Here is a 22,200-nt window from a genome sequence, read left to right on the forward strand (position 1 = left end):
TTTATTTCATATTTTAATTCCGAATTTAGGATTTTTTGGTCAATTAACTCAGAGTCGATAGATAATTCATCCATACTGTTGGAGACTTGTAAAGCCTACAATGGAGGACTTGCCATATCTTATTCCATAACAAAGAAATGGAAACAAAAAGAAAAGCAGGAACATTTAGAACTAGAACTCAAAATGGCTACAGAGGATCACATAAAAAATTTATTTGCCACTAATTTCGAAAAACTAAGTGTAATACGTGCCTCATTGGACTCATTGTTAACACAGCAGGCCAGTACTAAAATATTATTTTCGAAGCAAAGATTGTATGAGCATGGTAATAAACCTAATAAGTATTTATCTTATTTACTGAAGAATAAATTTAGTCCACAGTTCATTAAATCTATTGGGGACTCTACAGGAGAACAATCATTTGATTCTGGAGTTATAAACTCCACATTTATGCAGTTTTACTCCGATTTGTATAATTCTCAATACTCTCCTCAAAATTACAATGCTACGAAAACGTTTTTTGATAACGTAACACTCCCTAGTATATCTGATGAGCAAAGAACAATGCTGAATGCCCCCATTTCAAAGGAGGAAGCCTTAGTGGCTTTACGTAGGTTACAATCTGGTAAATCTCCAGGCCCCGATGGCCTAGGGAGTGAAGTGTATAAAGAATTTGAGAACTTATTAATAGATCCTCTTTAGCCATGTATGATTATTCTTTTAAGACAAACATGTTACCTCTCTCGCTTAGAGAGGCCAATATCTCCCTTATCTAAAAAAAAGGAAAAGACCCAGAGGATTGTGGGTCCTACAGGCCGATCTCCTTGTTGAATGTAGATTTAAAGTTGCTTTCCAAGATGCTTGCATTACGACTGGAGAAAATACTTCCATATATAATTAATGAAGACCAAACAGGCTTCATTAAGAGTAGAAATTCTAGTAACAATATTAGACAGCTTCTTAATATTGTTTAGCTGTCACATAAACGCAGTACTGACACCCTTATATTATCCTTAGATGCAGAGAAGGCCTTTGACAGAGTGGAGTGGCCTTATTTATTTTACAGTTTGGAAAGGTTTGACCTTGGTGACAATTTTATTCGTTGGGTTAATTTACTTTATTCTTCCCCTCTTGCAGCTGTTGTCACTAACGGTTACAGGTCAGATAATTTTCCTAGACAGGGGTGCCCTCTCTCCCCATTGCTGTTTGCTTTAGCAATTGAGCCGTTGGCTCAGGCAATAAGGGAGGAGACTACTGTTTTTGGGGTGTCGGTAGGTGCTAAAGAGCATAAAATCTCACTTTATGCAGATGATATCCTGCTTTTTCTTTCTAATTTTGAATATTCAGTACCCAGTTAAGTAGATTTCCCCGACGTGTCCTTGGGAGTTTAATTTCCATATCAAACTTGTGAAGTCTGAACAAGGAGAGCATACAAGACTAAACTGTGTGTACTGTAGGCTACTTAATATTGAGGAAAAAGGCCTCTGCCACCGTTTTCAGATGTCTCCTGTCACTCTGTCTGAGCTCCAGCGTTCTTCTGTGGAGAGAGGAGAACCTTACAGGAGGACAAATATCTGTGCAGCAATCCACCAATCAGGCCTGTATGGTAAATTGGCCAGATGAAAGCCCTGCCTGGAATTTGCCAAAGGGCATATGAAGGACTTTCAGCCCATAAGAAACAAAATTCTCTGGTCTGATGAGAATAAAATTGAACTCCTTAGAGTGAATGCCAGGTGTTATGTTGAGAGAAAACCAGGCATTGCTCATCAGGTTAATACCATCCCTACAGTGAAGCATGGTGGTGGCAGCATCATGCTGTGGGGATGTTTTTCAGCAGCAGGAACTAGAAGACTAGTCAGGATAGAGGAAAAGATGAATGCAGCAAAGTACAGAGACATCCTGAATGGAAAAACATCCTGCTTCGGCCTGCTCTTGACCTCAGACTGGGGCGACGGTTCATCTTCGGACACACACCCAAAGCACACCAAAAAAATACTAATGGAGTGTCTTTACAAAAACTCAGTGAATGTCGTTGGGTGGCCCAGCCAGAGCCCAGATCTAAATCCTATTGAACATCTCTGGAGAGATCTGAAAATGGCTGTACAACGTCACTTCCCATCCAACCTGATAAAGCTTGGGAGGTACTGCAAAAGAAAAAGGGGCAAAAATTTGCAAAGACAGGTGTGCCAAGCTTTTGATGGGATCATATTTAAAAAGACTTGAGGCTGTAATAGCTGCCAAAGGTGCATCAACAAAGTATTGAGCAAATGCTGTGAATAGTTATAAACGTGATTTTTCAGGTTTTTTATTTTTAATAAATTTGCAACAATTTCAAGAAATATTTTGTTCACATTGTCATTATGTGGTATTGTAGGTAGAATTGAGGAAATAAATACATTTAATCTATTTTGGAATAGGGCTGTAACATAAAAAAGTGGGAAAAGTGAAAGCTATGAAAACTTTCTGGATGCACTGTATGGGTGAAGAGTCCCCAAATCCAGTCAGACAGAGATCACATAATTCATTAGCTAATTCTGCATGGAACAGGGACTCAAGGCCAAGCAGACAGTGGTATTCTGCACTGATGGCAGCCGAGATCAGGATACAGATTGTTGGAGATTCAATAATTAGGAATTTTAGAAGCAAGGCTACAATGACATACTGCTTCACTCATGCAGCTTTTTCTGATATAAACAAAGAACTTAAGAACATTTAGAAGAAGCACAAGACTGCAAAGTGAAATATCATCCATGTGGGGAAGAACAATATCCGTAAAGAGCAGTTACACAAGAAAGATTTCTATAAAATCTTGGAAACAGTTGGAAGATTGACAATTCAGCCTTTCATCAGTGGACCACTCTGCAAGAGGACCAAATATGTTTTAAAGGCTTCTTGGTAGGGGGGTGAAACTACACTGGTCTCACGGTTCGGTTACAATTATCATGCCATCGATTCGGTTCAATTCGATATCTCGGTGCATAGGGCTGGGCGATATGGCAAAAATTTATATCGCAATATATTTCTTAATTTCGGTCGATATGATATATTTCCGATATCGATATGAACAAACTTTAAAAACCAGGAAAAAACTGTACACAACAGATGTCTGTACCTACAAATGTCTGCAAACTGAATTTACAAAGTAACTATAATAACTCCAGGCTCTTCTAACTTTTTTTTTAAAATAAAATTACAAAAAATTTATTTTTACTTTTTATTTGTATTTAGCCTTTAAAACAGATGAGTATATTCATAGTTCTGATTTATTTTCATCTTGAATGCCTTTAAGGGTTATATTTGTTTAAATATATTTGTGTATAATTACCCAATTAAATTAAAAGGTTTAACATAAAATACTTCTTAAATATTAAATAAAGTCTATTTTTATCGACTAATATTTTATGTTTTATATAACACTTTCATTATTTAACAGATTTAATACCTCTATTAATCACATTCTTTCTATTTCATCAGCTTTGCAAATAACCAGATTCCTGATTGTTAATTTGGGTTTATATATATATATATATATATATATATATATATATATATATATATATATATATATATATATATATATATATATATATATATATATTTATACAACAGTTCTGTCTGGTTCTCGAATCTGATTGGCTGATAGCCGTGATCTATTTAAGTAATATCAGCACCCGTACAGCCTCTTTACCCTTTGTGTATTATTCCACCCACATAAAGCCAGCAAAAAGCAGACACTACAAATCTAAAGTTTAAAAGATGCTTGCTCAGCTGTTTAACTGTCAGCTTATGATTTGAATCCAACGCGGAAGAAAGTAGTTCCTCATACAAAAGGGTTTTTGAGACTCTCCATGTTTGATTTTGTTTTTATATACACAATTATGCCGTCAAACTGTTATATAAATGCAATATCACACTCGTAGCTATGCGATATGGCTGTATATTGGCACTGGTTGGGGCACTAAGGCACTTGGCCAGCGGCCTCGTGTCAACGCACGCCTCCCACCAGTGCTGATATATAGCCATAATCGCACTGCTACTCGTGTGATATTGCTCATATATATACTCTATATATATTTATTATGGGTGGAGCCGAACCCAAATTCGGTATTCGGAAAGGCACGAATAGCGTGTTTTTACGAATACTTATTTCGAACAAAGACTTGAAAAATTATTTGTATTCGGGAGCAAGACAAACATTGTGTCAAAAAGCAGCGTTTCCTCATGAGACCACAGTGCATGCCCGCGTGAGTGAGTGAGTGAGTGAGTGAGTAAGTGAGTGAGTGAGTGAGTGAGTGAGTGAGTGAGTGAGTGAGTGAGAGTGAGTGAGTGAGTGAGACGCTCAGGAGTCGGAGTGCGGGGTGCGTGGAGGTAAAAGGTGTCTGGCAGAGGCTTCCCCACACAGACAGCAACAGAAAGAGAAGGCACGGTTCAGCGAAAAAAAAAATGCTTCACTGCATCACTATTTTTGTTAAACAGATTTTTGTACCTTAATTGGGTTCCATATGCAGTTTATAAACTTGTAGCGGAGTTGAAGCGGAGTTTGATTGGGATATTCCATTACGCTGCATTTTTGACATTTGCAATCGGGTGCTCTCTGTTTACGCAACGTTAGCTCTGTTAGCACAGTAATTTAGACAATAGACTGTTGACAGAGTAACGTTAACGTTTGTTTATGAAGGTGAAAACGATGCTTGTGCAGTTGTGTCAAATAGTATGCACTTATGGTAGTTATATGGTACGTCTAAATTACTGTCTTTTGCAGACAGCAAGATATATGCTATAGGCTAGTTAACCTTAGCATAGCTTCTCGTCACTTTTTATTAACTTGAAACTCCTCAAACACATTTGGGCACCCAAATAGAAAAAGACTGAGACTGCTGCTGAGCCATTTCTTGGTCCTCCACCAGTCAAAAAAAAAAAAAAAAAAAAACCTTCAAGTTATTTGTGAAAGAATTTTATAGTCAGTGCTGCTGCAGATAAAGCAAAGTGGTACTGTATGTAATGTGTGCAAAAGTGAAATCAGCAGAGGCAGAGATATTAAACATCTGTCAACATCTTCTATACATAATCATTCATTTCTTTTCTTTTCGGCTAAATCCCTTTATTAATCTGGGGTTGCCACAGTGGAATGAACCACCAATTTATCCAGCATGTTTTACGCAGTGGATGCCCTTCCAGCTGCTACCCAGCACTGGGAAACATCCATACACTCTTTTTCACACACATACAATAGGGTCAATTTAGCTTACCCAATTCACCTGTATTGCATGTGTTTGGACTGTGGGGGAAACCGGAGCACCCGGAGGAAACCCACGCCAACATGGGGAGAACCCAGTTGAGGCTCGAACCAGCAACCTTCTTGCTGTGAGGCAACAGCGCTACTCACTGTGCCACCGCGCAACCTTCTATGTAATGTATTATAACATGCACTAAAAGCGTCCTCTTCTGATACTGTCTGCCAACCCCCCACAGCTATGTTCTGCTAAATCCTCCACAAGCACCAAACCATCAACACAGCCACATTCTGCCCCAGCAAATCAGTTTCAAACATAAAAAAAGTGAAAAAACAAAGAAACTTTGTGTCTGTTTTGTGGCAGGCAGATGACAATAAGCAGGGCTGTATCTTTTTGTATTATATAGAATACTTTTTTTCTGCCAGATCTCAAAGTCAGGCGTTTATTAAGTTTAATTTAGTTAATTTTAGTTTTTGGTATTCTGTGAATTGGAAAGAAGTTCATTTAGAAGAAGAACAGTTTTTTGAAGTATTATTTGTTTTTATTCTGTCTATTCAGTGTCCTTCAACAAGAACGGTGGTGGTGGGGTTCATAATATTCACAATGGGATTTTATTAGTTGTTGGTTTAACCATGGATGAGATAATGGCTGTTATGTTACTTTATTTTCAATGACGTTTCTTGTCACATGTTCAAAAACAACAACCAATATTGCTTATCTATAATTTATATAATGGGTATAATTAAACAATGCTTTCACTATAACGTAAATTAGAAGTGTAATAGAAAAAAATATATATTTTTATATTTTTACACCATTTTGAATTTTACTCGAATACAAATACTTTTACACCCTCAACAAATACAAATACCGGCTGCTCCGCACATCCATAATATAAATATATATATATATATATATAATATATATATATATATATATATATATATATATATATATATATATATATATATATATATATATATATATATATATATATATATATATATATATATATATATATTATGGATGTGCGGAGCAGCAGTGTATATATATATATATACACACACACACACAAGTTTCATACATGTTTGAAGTATAGTATAGGTTTATATGCGAGTAATTTATAGGTGTATATGCACGTGTTAATAAGCGAAGTTTGATTGAAATCCTACACGGAGGGCGTAGTTTCATCTTGATCAGGCTCATTATCTGATTTACTCTGGTTTAAAAAAAAATGCATATGTATGCTTGACTGCCTTTGGCATTTTTGAAAATACATACGTTATTTAGTAGGCAACAATTTCATTATTTATTTTCACTGCTCACTGCGCGCAAAACAATAATCACCAATCAATGAGAGTGATTGTAGACGTAAGAAAGCTGTGTGACTAAACGTAAGCAAGTAACTACATTAGTGTGTGCGTGCATACACAATGCACTCCACAATTGTTGCCAGATCGGGCAGTTTTGAATTTGATTGGGCGGTTGTTTTTGCATTTTGGCGGGTTTTGGATAGTTTTTGGGCTGGAATCAGTCAGCAACATCTGGCAACACTGCACACAGCTTTGCTAACAGCTGTTTTTCACTCTGACTCATTGACAGTCTCTCTCTCACATAAACACACATGCAGGTATTTACCATGCACAAGTTACGCAAAACACGGATATCTGACATTTCCCGGAGCAAGATCCGGTTCCACTGCCGCGAACAGTTTATTTGCCGTACATAGCATACACGACTTATTTGCCATTTGTGAAAGGTTTTTTTAGCTTTCGCTCAATTTGTACTTTGGCACAAAAGCTGCATGGTGGGTTTTGTCATAGGATCCCGACCACTGTTCTATCGGGTGGAACAGATTGACATGTCCCCTCTGCTAGTCGGCACTTTTCTCTCTCTCATCAACTAATTTGTCTGTATTCTTACTCGTGGAAGCTTGTTCAGACACATCTGTATTCAGGGCACTCATTTTGTAGCTTAAACTTTCTGCGAGACTGCGACGAAGTGAACTGATGAGCACTGGCAGCTGCGAGTCTGTGATGTACAACATCGTGCAAGTGACATGATCACGCTCTTTACGGCTGAACACTGAAAGTCATTCAGTGACAATGATACAATGTATAAGATCTTACATATAATAAAATATACATGTGCAAATTTATATTGAAATACCAAAAATGGGTTTAAAAATCATATGAACGTTATTGAAAAAAATTCTATCGCAAAATATATTGATATTGAATTATTGTCCAGCCCTATCGGTGCATCACGATGCATTGACAATGCTTTTCATACATAGCACCTTGGAAAAACTCAACAGCTGTACACATGACTGCAGAAAAGTTGAGCGCATGTGGAGTAAGACAAAAATTGCAGTTCATTATAACATTTACAAAGACAGTCTTCATGGTTTTAATGTGAAACTAAACACTGCTAGGCAGACTTTCTTTTCAAAATGTATAAAAAGCAATTTAAACAACACTCGCACTCTCTTTGCAACAGTAGAGAGACTAACTAATCAGAAAGGCAATCAGCTCATCCAATCAACCAAGTTGTGCCAACATCAGACAGGCTTAACCACAACTTAAGAAAACAGACATCATGTCTGATTTCAAGACAGCTGATAGTAAAATCTTGGAAGAGAGATTATGAAAACATCAACCTGCAGTCATGACATACTCCACACATCAGTTGTTCAAAATGGCGTCAAACGGTTTAGAAATGGACCTCCTAAAAACGTTGAATTCTCCAATTCTTTTAGCGACTTTTCCCCAAACTCCCTTAATAAAAAAACCCTAACCCCTCTTAATAAAAGAGCAACCTGGATAACACCAGATTAGGGGTGCTTTCACACCTGCCTTATTTAGTTTGGTTGAATCGCACCAAAGTTCGTTTTCCCTCTTGGTGCGGTTCATTTGGGCAGATGCGAATGCAGCAATCGTACTCGAGTGCGCAGCAAAAACGTACCAAGACCTGCTTGAAGGGGTGGTCTCGGTACGCTTTCAAACGAACCCTGGAGCGGTTCGTTTGTGGTAAGAATATGATCCGTACTAAAACAGGTCCAACCAAAAAAAGTACTGCGCCTTTTGGACTAATCCAGCTGCCGTAGGCCGATGAGCAGTGCATTATGGGATAGGGAGGAAAAATATTTGTTGACAGCACTTTACCAATAGAGAAAGAGAGAGAGAGAGAGAGAGAGAGAGAGAGAGAGAGAGAGAGAGAGAGAGAGAGAGAGACTAAACAAGTCTACAGACCAAGACCTACTTAATATTATAAAAGACAGATATAGTCATATTTATTGAGACCTGGTTTTGGAGTAATGAGAACATACACTGTCCAAGAGGATACAGAGAGATCATTGTACCCTCAGTCAAACACTCCCACATCAAATGTGGCCGTGATTCAGGTGGCATTCTTATATGGCACAAAGTTAATCTAAAACATCTGATTAAAGTTATTAAAACTGAAAATTCACTAATTTGGCTTGAATTAAAATCGATCCTGCCACAGAGTAACCTTTACCTATGTGCTGTATATATCCCACCCCATGACTCTCCTTATCATAAATAAGACTGCTTTCAGCAGCTGCACAGAGACGTCCTGCACTACCAGTCCAGAGGACACACTCTCATATGTGGAGATTTAAATACAAGGACAGGAAGAGAAATTGATTATATAAATATTGTTGATAATGATCACATATCTGAGAACATGTCTTACTCATCATCTGTCATTACTCCGAGAACTAGTTGTGATAACATTATTAATGTAAACGGGAAACAATTACTTAAACTTTGCAAAAGTCTAGGTTTATATATTATAAATGGTAGAACCAAAGGAGATTCTTTCGGTAGACCTACATATTGCTCCAAATTAGGAGCAAGCGTAGTTGATTATTCAATGACAGACATTGACCCGTATTTTATTAATGCCTTTACAGTTAGACCTCAATGTCCCATTTCTGACCATTGCCAAACAGTCCTCTACCTGAAGCAGTCATGTAACCAGCTCAATGTCCCTCCCCTTAATCAGGGAAAAATGTTCCCTTTAAAACCCAACTCAGCTGGAGTCAGTCTGATGCAGAAATATTCAGAGAAAACATGTGCAGCTCTACAGTACACAAAATGATAAATCTCTTTATGTCCACAAATTACACACCAGATACTAATGGAATAAACTCTGCAACATCCAATCTTAAAGGGTCACGAAACACCAAAACACATTTTTTGAGCTATTGACAGTCGTATATGTGTCCCACACTGCTAAAAACACTATAAGAACACCTATATTTCACTAAAATTTCACTCTTCATAAAGACGCGGCTCTAGTTGCTGGTGATTGTCCTGTCTCTACAGATTTGGTAAGTGAGCGACCAGTGCTCTTTGTATATTCAGTTTGTTCGTATCGAATTAAGTTAACTATTGCAAACATGTTAGCACCGCATTTTGTGACCGGAATAACACACGAGGCTTTCTGACGTTACCTGCCGTGTGCATCTAAGTTTCCGGGAAATGCGGAGTTTTTTTTTCTCTCATTCGCCGTGCGGTATCAAACATTGCATGAAAAATACACGCTTAGAGCAGATCCTCGAATCAAATATCTCGTTTGTCGCGAGGGACATGAATGAATTCCCTGAATGAAAGAGCAAAACTGCAGTTAAAGTCCACCATTTAATAATTTGGCAAATAATTCCACTACAGATGTCCATGTAGGTTAAACACCATCTCTTTCTCCTGTGTGTGTATTTTGACTGAAACTCGCGCGTGCCCAAATAGACACTCCCACACCCTCCCACTTTAGTTCCTCCGACACTCCCCCCTAAACAGAGCTGGACACCCCCACTTTTCTGACTTTTTCCAAAGTGGAGGTGTGAAAACACCCTGCTGAAACGAGGGGGTTTCATGGCCCTTTAATAACATATTTCAAACTTTGGCTACGATATCTAACATCAAACAAAAATTCAAATTTGGAAAAAACAAACCAAAAAATATAAAGTACATTTGGTTTGATAATGAGTGCAAAAATCTCAGAAGAGATCTTCGCCAGATTGCTAAAAAAAAAGCATAAAGCACCAGCTGATCAAACCCTAAGACTTGCATATTCACAATGTCTGAAAAATTATAAAAAGTTGATTTGCAACAAAAGAAATCAATATTATGCGGATAAAATTAATGAAATTAATAAATCAATAGACCAAAACCATTTTTGGAATCTCTTTAAACAATCTGGAAGAATTATTTTAAAAAATTATACCAACAGCCAGAACTCAACCAGCCTCAAACCAAAACCAAGAGTAGACTAGACGATTTAAAGAAGACAATTAAAGATTACCAAAACCTATTAGACACAATTATATCAACAACAGAAATATCAGAACACATTAAACATCTGAAACTGAAGAAGGCTTGTGGACAGGACAACATCAGTAATGAAATGCTAAAACTCAGCAGCCCTGACATAATTCGGGCTCTTGCCAAACTATTCAACCTGATCCTATCCTCTGGTGACATCCCTGAGACATGGTCTAAAGGACTTATCACACCTATACATAAAAACGGGGATAAACTCGACCCCAATAATTATCGTGGCATTTGTGTTGGCAACAACTTAGCAAAACTATTTTGCAATATTATTAACAACCGGATAGTGACATTCATCACAAAACATAACATCCTAAACTAATCACAAATTGGCTTCTTACCAAAACAACAGATATCTGACCATATTTACTCATTTCATACTTTAATAAATAAAAACATAAAGAACAAACAAAGAAAGATTTTCTCTTGTTTTGTTGATTTTAAAAAAAGCTTTTTATTCTATTTGGCATGACGGACTATTATACAAATTGTTGCAAATTGCCATTGGTGGAAAAGTATATAGCATTATAGAAGCCATGTATAAGAAAAGTAAATGCACTGTAAAAATTGGAAATATGAGAACAGAGTTTGTCCAGCAGAGTCGAGGGGTGCGGCAGGGTTGCAGCCTGAGCCCAACCCTGTTTAACATCTACATTAATGATCTGGCAGACATTCTAGACGGCTCCGACTGCATCCCCGGCCTCACTCTGCTTGACTCTAAAGTAAAGTGCCTGCTGTATGCGGATGACCTGGTGCTGCTGTCTCCCACAGTAGAGGGTCTCCAACACAGCCTGACTCTGTTGGAGCAGTTCTGTTCAGTCTCGCTGTCAAGACCCTGAGCGAGAGGGCTCGCAGAGCATTCTATGCCATAAAGTCACGCTTTGGCCAATTACAGTTACCAACTAAAACATGACTTAAATTATATCACGCTATTATCAAACCTACCTTATTATATGGGAGTGAAATTTGGGCACCAGTATTAAAATTTGAAAATTGGAATAAAAGTTTAATCGAACAAACACAATTAGAATTTGCTAAAAACATATTACATATCCACAGAAACACGTCTAACATTGCCTGCAGGGCTGAACTGGGTTTATACCCGCTAAACTTGGAGATTCAGAAACGAGCTGTTCAGTTCTGGCTGCACCTGCATCAGTTGGACCCCCAGTCTGTCCAATATAAAGCCCTTCTGGCTAATGAAAAACCTACAGAGTCTCATCCTCTAAACACACTGGTATCTGAGCTACTGAAAAAAAACACAAACCGAACCCGTCCCCAAACAAAACCTCCACAAACAAATTGACAAAACATTAAAATATAACTATGATGAAAAACTAAAAACTGAATTCAACCTCCAGACTAAACTTAAATGTTATTCGGCCCTAAATAGAACCACACAGTTGGTAAATAATTTATCATTAAAACAATTAAAAGAAAAAACTATTTTTTCTAAATATCGCCTCTGTGATCATGACCTAGAAATAGAAAAAGGCAGACATAAAATATCCTGGACTCCTAAGGAAAAGAGAATATGTAAAAAGTGTGACACAAACCAAATAGAGGATGAGACACACTTCCTTCTGTTTTGCCCCAAATACACCACGACTAGAGAAATATTTTTCCCCAAATTTGAAACATTGATCAGTTCATTTTTTAATTTAAATGATTTAGAAAAACTTTACCATATACTCGGAGAGGACGAATTGACATTTAGACTAGCTGCAAAATATGTATATACCCTACACACCAAATGGTTAATGTAAACTCATGTATCTTATTTAAATAATTTAAACTTTTTATTATTATTATTATTATTATTATTATATTTATCAAATGTATTGTTTTTTTTTTAGTGTGTGTATCATTATATTTTATCTGTATTACTATAAATTTTTCAATGGTTTTAATATGTTTAATATTTGAAGTGCTTTGGCAATACTGTACTTAATGTCATGCCAATAAAGCAACTTGAACTTGAATTTGAGAGAAAGAGAGAGAGAGAGAGAGAGAGAGAGAGAGAGAGAGAGAGAGAGAGAGAGAGAGAGAGAGAGAGAGGAGAAAACATTACCTGATGGATTGTAGGTAATATTTCTGCAAGATGACCATGTCGCATTTTAGCTAAATTAATTCACGCCTCCCCCTGAAGTGACGAGTGATGCATTAAAACACTGCGCGACAGCTTCATTTTCGAAATGTATAGTTTGTCTAAAGCAGGGATACAATCAGTCAGCGCTGTCGTACATCCATAGTAAAAACTACATTTTGTGTCTGCCGGTTTTGTTTACTTGCAGGAGTTCATTGCCATTTTCCTGCACTTGAATTCTAACCAATCAATAAGCAGTTTAGGAACTACGTTCAACAATATCTAGCTAATGAGAGATTTGTATTTTGTCAGATTACTGCATTTTGGTTCGTTTTAACTGGTTCGGACCAAAGCCAGCAGTGTGGTGTGAAAACGAACCAAAGACGGCAGAAAATCCAACAATGTATCATTTATAGCCCATGGTCCGGACTAAATACTACAGATGTGAAAGCACCTTTAAGCAGCTACAGGCTGATTTCAAATCTAAATCAAAAGACAGTTGTTGCTCATCCAGAATGCTGCTGCCAGGATTCTGACCAGAACCAGAAAAATCAGAGAATATCACACATTTCCGCAGGTAAAGACACTGGTTCCTAGTAACGTTCAGAATAGATTTTAAAGTATTATTACTTGCCTAAAAATCTCTAAAAGGCCTAGGACTTCAATACATTACAGATATACGCACTGAATACACTAACAGGTCACTCAGATCATTAGGATCAAGTAAATTAGAAATTCTAAAGGTTCAGTCAAAGCAGGGTGAATCTGTTTTTAGCTACTATGCCCCCACTGCTGGAATCAACTTCCAGAAATGATCAGATGTGCTCCAACATTAGGCCCATTCAAATAAAGACTAGAAACACATCTGTTTAGCTGTCCTGTTTACTAAATGAGCACTGTGCAACATTTTTATTCTTTGTTTCTTCTATTCTTGTTTATGTAATGCACCTTGGATTACCATTGTGTATAAATTGTGTTATAAATAAATTGCCTTGAATATCGAATCAATGTCCTATTTGGCTTTTTAAAAATATTTTTAGTGATCTCTGACAGATGTTGGAACAACAATTATTGGGAAAAGTGCTTTATAAATAAAATTGAACTGAATTAAATGTTGTCAGTCAGTGATATCATTAGCCTCATTTCCACTGTCGGGCTAGTGTGATAAGGCAGATAAGCACACCATTGCATCATCACGAGAGCATTAAGATATGTTTGTAAAGATGCAGGACAGAAAAAAGGTAGCCTAGTTTCTGCTTTCAGTCACCCAAATAAATGCTCTGTTTGCACGAATTGATTAATATCATCGTATCCAAACACTTTATAAATAATATTTCAAACCTTCTCCAGTGTTTTTTGTTTTTAGAAAATAGGCTATCTAAAATCTTTTTTTTTCAGGTCTTTGTAAAATGAAAGTTATATATGGCTTTAAAACGGTTTGATTTGTGTATTGTATATACCTAAATTGTTATAGCTAGCTTTTGTTTGTTTTATATTGTTTTATTTAAAGTGATTTTATTATATCCGATATTTGTAATTCTTTAAATTATTCAATTATAGCTTAAGCTTTTTTTTAATCAAGATATGACACTATTGTTTTGAGAATACAAAAGTGAACACGAAATTTAAGTTTTATGTCTTTCTGCTGTATTCATATTGTTTATTATCTCCAAAAAAAAAGAGAAAAAAGCCGCTCACGGCATCAACAGAGCTGTTAAGAGAGCACTCTTTTGCTCGGTCTCACATTCACATACAGGCATCTAAACGCGCACAAACACCTTTTAAACTTGACAAAAACTCTCGAAAACCTTTACTGTCTGCTGTGTCTTTTATATGGTGTAAAGATTATTATGCATTATTGAATAATCAAGGAGGATGCAGCAAAAAAATGTCACTTATAAATTAAAACTTAAAAAAAAAATTTATGCAACACCCTTACATTTAAAAGGGAAACATCAGGGCGATCATAAGCAAAAAAAAAACAGCCTATAAGGCTAGATGTTTTCTTTCCCTTATTTATTTATTTGTTTGTTTGGCGCAAGTACTTGTGAGCGATCAGAAAAATATTGTTCGCCTCTCCTTTCACTCTGCCTCGAAGTCCCAGCTGGCCCTCTTTGGCCCAAGATATTCGGCGAGCAGGAAACGGCCGACTGCTGGCCCCGAGAAAGCCCCTATTTGGCCCAATTAGGCCCCGGAAGTGACAGTGTAAACACAACTGGCATTGGCTCGCTCACTTTATAGGCGCGATAGTGGTAACGCAGCTACTGTCAAGTTATCAGTAGTGCTAAAAAATTTATACTGAACTTATGTTTAGATTAGCCTACACTTTGAATTTTTTTTAAATGCCAGATGCTCTGGTTTCCACTAATGCCAGTAAAATGGGCATGCAAGCATCATTACTGGACAATTGAGCATTAGCTGGTGCCCTGGTGTGATAGATAAAGTTTTCTTTTAAATGAGTTGGATGGCCAGATGTGTGCAATAACAATTGTGGGTGTTACCTTAAATGTATGTAATCTTATTTTTTTATTCAAAAGTGTTCAATATTAATTGTGTCAGTAGTTCTCAATCCCAGTTCTTGTCCACCATTCTGCATATATTGCATGTATCGGTTATTTAACACACCCTATTCTGATAACCAGCGCATATTCTCTGCTCCACTGTTCCCTAAAGGAGCATGAGAAATGTTTACTTGACTTTGAAATGTTCATTAATGGGTTTGCACAACACAGCCAACAGCGTTATCTCACACATATGACGCTATCGAAGTGTGAAGTTTGCCATATCACACACTAAAAAGCCAATTGAATAAAACAAATGCTTTCTCTTTGAAATGGAACCATGGCAGAACATCCTGTGGAACCCACCTTGTATGGACACATTAGAGCAAACATCTGAAGTGATGAGTGAAACATAAAACATGTGAAGAGCAGAGGAATGCAAAGACTGGAATTGCCAAAATTACCTATTTATACAAAATACTCTCAAGGTTAATTAAAAAGCTCTACCAGTTGTGCAATATAATTATATCCAGTTCAGTTTCTGTCTTTAATTTGACATTTGTGTGTATTGTACCTGTGCGTGTAGGTTGGTGAGTGTTCAGAAACATCTGGAGGGAACACACAGTGATGAATGGGGCTTTCCGAGTATGACTGAATGTTGCTTATGTCTGCATCTCTCTCCCATCTCTCTCTTGGAGGAGTACTGGTTGATAAGGACGACTCAGAGGCAGGGGTCTTAAACAGCAGACTGAGAGAGGATATAAAATTCCAACTACCATAAAAAAGGGACTGTTGGGGGAGGAGAAAGAAAAAAAAACATTGTTAAAAAACAATCATTTTGCTTAAAATTCCCTAAATGTACTATAAAATTTATTTATAGTCTTTTAGGTATTTATTCAAATATTTTGCCATGCAAAGACTTAAGATTTCAAGACTCAAAATGAAGACTACACATTAGCATCATTATGACTTTTTTCTGCGACAGCGGTTGGGTGGGCAGTAGTTGTATTAATATAGAACTAGGAAAATCCGCACAAACAAATGGGAAAGTTCACATTTGCTGTTTAGTACAAGGCAAGTACTGATGCCCAGTCCTGTTCCTGAAGACCTACCTGAATGCAGAATTCAGATCGATCTGTATATACAGAGTATTAACGCAAACATAAAGTATATTGCTGATTCATTATATTATTTATTTATACATTTTATATATATATATATATATATATATATATATATATATATATATATATATATATATATATATATATATATATATGTGAATGTGAGTATTGGGCGGGGTTTGCGTGACACGCTGCAAGCTACTAGCCCAACAGTGGAAACGCAACAAGATTTGGGCCTCACTGCTCATGCTCCCGGGCAATTGACATGGCTTGGCCCGATAAAAGCCCTGGCTCACACTGGACCGACAGTGAAAATGTGACTAATGGTGACAGCAACAAAAATCTTGGGCTGTGGACTGTGTATTGTTCTCTGATGAGTCCACCTTCATCACATCCAGGAGAGTTAGGGTGTAGAAAAGCCCCAAACGTTTTATGCACATGAATTTGGCTATGCAAATCTGTGTCTCATCATTAAGACTAATCAACATGCATATGACTTACCTTTAACTATGTACTATGGGCCTCATTCATGAAAAAAAAAATAAATATCAGAGCATATTGTGAAAGATTTACACAAAGCAGACCTTGAAAACTGTCCTCCAAATTTATAAAGGCTCTGTATACATCATATTTGTTAGTTAAACGTGCATGTTAATGAATTCCAGCCTTTTATAAATAGGGTGTGCATGTATAATTCCTGCCTATAAATTATATGACAGTGATGAGTGCTATGTTTTAACTAAAGACTTAGTCCCTTTATTTACCAGGGGTCGCCACAGCGGAATGAACCGCCAACTTATCCAGCATATGTTTTTTACACAGCGGATGCCCTTCCAGCTGCAACCCAACACTGGGCAACACCCATATACTCTTGCATTCACACAAATACACTACGGCCAATTTAGTTTATTCAATTCACCTTTAGCACATGTCTTTGGACTGTGGGGGAAACCAGAGCACCCAGAACATGCAAACTCTACTCACAAATGCCAACTGACTGAGCCGGGGCTTGAACTAGCAACCTTCTTGCTGTGAGGCAATTGTGCTACCCACTGACGCCCCACTCAGTGTAATCAGTTTTCCAAAAAGAACACAGATGTTTTACACTACATTCACACATAGTCAGTAGCAGGTGAAAAACAGCATGTTAAATTTTAAACTTTAGCCATTTTTACAGAGTAAAAACTTAATTTACATAAAAAAAAATACATTACATAAAAAAACAGAATTTTCATTACTTACTAATTACAGAAATAACTATTTGTAATAACGCATCTTACACACTGTAATATAAAATAAATAATAGATTAATCCTAATGGCTTTTTTAATTTAACATTTTCTGAGTATATTTATTGTTGGCAAAAAAATGTTGGACTACCTGACTCCACTGAAATAAGGTCAGGAAGCTCTCAATGATGCAAAGATAAAGATGCCGTTTCCACTTGTGTTTGCGTACAAAGGGCAGAGAGAGCAGCTGCTGTGCAGTGGCTCTGTTGCAGGGTTCTGGGGTTAGCATAAGTCGTAGTATATACAGCATTTCTTCAGAAAGCACTGAAACATAAACACAAATGCTAGCATGTTAGGTCCATTGAACTAGGCAGGGCTCTATCTTAACGATATAAGCACAAAGTCTAAAGCACATGGCACAAAAGCATTAAGGGCATATCCAAATCCACTTTTGCTATTTTAAGGATGGAAAGATATAGTTTGTGTCCCAGCACATGGTCTTAAAGGGTTGGGCTTATTCTCTTAATGAGTGATAGGTGTGTTTTGAGTTTAACGTGCATTAAACCACCCTCATCTCCCTTTCCCTTTAAGATTCAGTTGCATCGCACTATGGTGCAAAAACTGAATGCTTCACTAGTGAGAAAACAGATCATCTGCAGCAAGGATTTAGAACGAGCCTCCTCCATTCAGCCTCTTTATTTTCTCTTTACTTTACGCTTAACTTTTACTTCTTTACTTACATGGAGTAAGGAAACTGTGGACTTACTCCACTGAAAACATCTTATTAGCCTGCATATTTAATTTAGCATTTGTTCGTTAAGCGCAAAGATTTGTTTAAAAACTATTTAGAAATTCATTTCTAGTTTCCAAAAAAAAACAAAAAACTAATAATTAAACAAAAACAACAAAGTCTGGTCAAAAAAACTTTAATTAAAGTTATATCCAAACACACATTCTACTGCCCCATATGGCATAAATCTCCAAAACTGACAGGTGGACAAATCTAAACTTGTTTTTTATTTAAACAAATATAAATATGCATTATAAATACTACTAATAATTACATTATACAAATGAAAATCGTCATGACAATTCCAAACCCCCTGATGTAAAGACATGGGAGGAGGTAGTGTTTTTTTTTATAATTATGTAGAATATAATACTTTTTGTAACATTTTAATCCTTTATTTTTTTCATATTAAAATATATTTGTGTATTACTGTACATCCTTTGTGCATTAAGCAATGTGTAAAAATTTTGAACCCACTAAGATGATCTTTAAATTACAAAAACTCTGCCCTGGACTTTTGACCAGCTTTTTGTCGGTCAATGGCGCAGTGTATTTCAGTGTCCTTAAAATAGAAATGTGCCAACAATATGCCTCAAGACACCTAGGTTTTCGCACAGTGCCACAAAACGTAATTACACCTGTGCCCTCAGGAAAATGGCAACAAATCTCGCTAATACATACCTTGCTGTTTTACGCTAGGTATATGATAGAGCCCTCAAAATTAATTGAATCCTAATTAATCCAACAGTTAATCCTATTAGAATCTTCACTCAAAAAAAATGGTGTAGTAGGATTACAAAAGTAAATGCCAGAAAACCAAAACAAGCCAGACACAAAGCATAGGCAGCTATGTAATATACAACTCTGAAGGGTACAAATCTAAAGTAATTCAGCATACCGCCTTTTTCAAACTACACTAGTAAAGGCACAATTCTAGATACCATTCAACATGTCTCTGCCCACGTACATAGAGATATATGATCATTACCCAAATTGAGGGAGCAGGGAATAAGTGGCTGTTTAATACCCTAGTGGGAAAAGCGATGATGTATGGCCACCATGAAACTGCTACTACAATTGTCATTCTTAACCAAACTATGCTAATCCAGGTTCCAGGAGCAATACTTAATATTGATCATTTGGCTTCATTTTTTTAAAATAACGAGACATGATATAGAAATTGAAATGATTGCCACCTTTACGAGACACACTCCTGAACAACCATCTTCAGAACCAAGTTATGTTTGATGGACCCATGTTAGCAAAACAGGGGTGGGGGGGATATCAATGATATCAGTGGTTGGGTAACTATGGAATTTCTGGGAGGGGTATTGTATTGGCACACACATATGCTCCAGATTAATCTATTAGTGCCAAAAAGTAAGAGACACAATAAGATGTTACGAGTTGAGGCACAATACATTTAAACGAGTCCCCAAGTTTTTACTGTCACTAATAATGGCCTCTCAATTTGAGTTTTTTTTTTTTTTTTTTTTTTTTACACCAGGGGCTCTGTAATTTTGTGGAATGGTCTTAAGAAGTTCATAGCTGTTGCTCACCTATTTATTCAAAGTAAATCCTGCTAGGGCACATGCTTTCCCTAAGGTATTTAATGAGCTCAAATGCATCTTTCACAGAGGCCACAGACTAGGGACAACCCTCAATGTAGAAACTATGTTTGATGATGTCAATGACTTGTGCGTTGTATCCTAATTATCAATTCCTGATTGCTTTAAATCAAAATTGGCAAAACTGGGTGATAATATAACACCAAGATGGACAATTATACTATAAACTTTTCTTGCCATCTTTTCAACATATTCTTCACTTAGTACATCCTCCATGAATTCTTAAATGGCCGGCCTGCTCTAGGAAGAGTCCTGGTGGTTCCAAACATCTTCCACTTAGGGATGATGGAGGCCACTGTGGTCATTGGAACTTTCAGAGCAGTAGATTTTTTTTCTGTTACCTTCCCTTTGTAAGTGGAAAAATTCATTGCTTCACTAGTAGTAGTAGTAGTAGTAGAAGTAGTAGCACTGAAGAAGTAGAAGTAATGGCACTGTAATAAAGTCTCGATACTTGATACATCGTTTGACTTGAGCATGACCCCGGAAGGTACTAAATTAAGCAAGACAATATGGGAAATTATAATTTTAGAGAGGCTAAAATAAAAGTTTTTATTTTAACCTGGTAAAGCAAGCATGATTTGGCTGTAAAATTGCTCATATCTGCCAGCCTCTTCTGGTTTTTGAGCACTGCATGAATATACAATGTGAATATAATGAACTGATAAAATAATTAGCAACTTTAAGCTTTTATTTTTTTAAGTATACATGTTTTCATTAGGTATGTCAAGAGCCTGTGAAAACCCTGGTTAAAGTATAAATAATTAAATATATTACAGTATTTGGTTTACAATACCATTAGTGAATTCTTCTGGTAAGTGCCCGTTTCGGAGCAGCTGCCAGTCATCTCCTTCTTTAGGAACCTCAATGTTACAGGCCAACTCCAGGATAGAAATACCCAAACTAAAATAAGAGAAGTGAGAAAAGACACACTTTGTACAAATTAGAAAAAAACTGATTTTTCTCTTATTTTTGACAACGAAAAAAAATTCACATTTGCTAACCTAAAGATGTCTGCAGCAGTCCCATAGTCTCCTCTCAATAGCTCGGGGGCCATATATCTTGGGTCACCTTCCTGTAAATCATCTCTCTCTCTTTTCATTTCTCTCTTTTCCTCGTTTACTTGTTTTTGAGCATTTGCAGGAAGCTTGATCAACAAGCCAAAGTCTCCCAGTTTGAGCCGTCCAGACTTTGTAATGAAAAAGTTTGCGGGTTTAATGTCCAAATGAGCAAACCCACAGTCATGTAAGTGAATAAGTGCTGACAGCATGTCGCACAGGTATGCCCAAGCTCTCATCTCACCTGCCACAACACAAACCACACACTTTGCTTCAACTTCCAGCTGCTATGAAAAAATAATAAGAATAAATAAATACATTTGTAAAAATTATGTTTGGCTGAAAAAAACTGAATGTTGTTTTATAGAGATGCACCGAAATGAAAAATTCTGGCTAAAGCATAATGAAGCACTTGGCTGAAGATTGAATACTGTTTGTGTACCTATATATGATTGATTCTCTCGTTTTTTTATTTTGTATTACTCTTTTGTTTTCATCACATTTTGTTTATATATGCAAAATGAAAACACGATAAAACTAAAATAAATAAACAGCTTTAAAATTTGTTCTCTGTCTGGGTGGCAATTACATGACCTCTTTCTGCTGTGGTCAACATTAAAAATGTGCTGTCATCAGCTGTTTGTCAGTTTTGTGTACCAGAATAACATCTCAATTTATGGACTTAGCATCCCATTTGATTTGCTGCTTCACATGTTGTGTAAATGCATTTACTAAAAATAATACAATTTCAGATGCAGAGGCTTTGCTTCTTGCAGCACAAACATGCATGACAAACAGTCACTTATTAAACTGATGTAAGCCAATTTTTTTTGAATGAATGGCTAAATTTAGCTTTAAAAAGAAAACATTGTTACAGCCAAGGAGGAAAATCTAAAACTCATCAAAAGCAAACTGACATTTGATTGTTGTCAATAGATATATTGTAAAAAATCTCCTGGCTTTATTATTCCAAAAGTATTAAGAAGTTTTTGTATGTTCTTAGCTGAGAAAGCACTTTATTTTATAGGTTATAGTGCTATTAAACATTACTATTTAAAAATATTATAGGTTGCACATACTAAATATTCTTTTTTTCAAGTTTTTGTCAGTACTGCTTGTTATGATGTGGTTCTAGTTAAAGATATTTGAAGAGTAAAATAGGTAAAGTCAAACAATGAGGTCATCAATTATTCATGC

At 36.5% G+C, this 22,200-nt stretch overlaps 1 protein-coding gene across 6 annotated transcripts in view; it reads right to left on the reverse strand.

The window, feature by feature from the left end:
• The window catches only part of pkmyt1 (protein kinase, membrane associated tyrosine/threonine 1), a 31,265-nt gene that overhangs the window by 6,333 nt on the left and 2,732 nt on the right, over nt 1-22,200 (reverse strand). For 3 of the 6 annotated variants that reach the window (XM_087274443.1, XM_087274444.1, NM_001098196.1), the window contains 4 exon segments: nt 20,950-21,247; nt 20,742-20,848; nt 17,682-17,854; nt 15,753-15,967 (listed from right to left, as the gene is read on the reverse strand). In XM_087274443.1, the coding sequence (XP_087130569.1) occupies nt 15,753-15,967; nt 17,682-17,854; nt 20,742-20,848; nt 20,950-21,247 (793 nt within the window). 6 annotated transcript variants of the gene reach the window in all.

Source organism: Danio rerio, chromosome 12, assembly GCF_052040795.2.
Source record: "Danio rerio strain M-AB ecotype USA chromosome 12, GRCz13ab, whole genome shotgun sequence".
Classification (NCBI taxonomy): domain Eukaryota; kingdom Metazoa; phylum Chordata; class Actinopteri; order Cypriniformes; family Danionidae; genus Danio; species Danio rerio.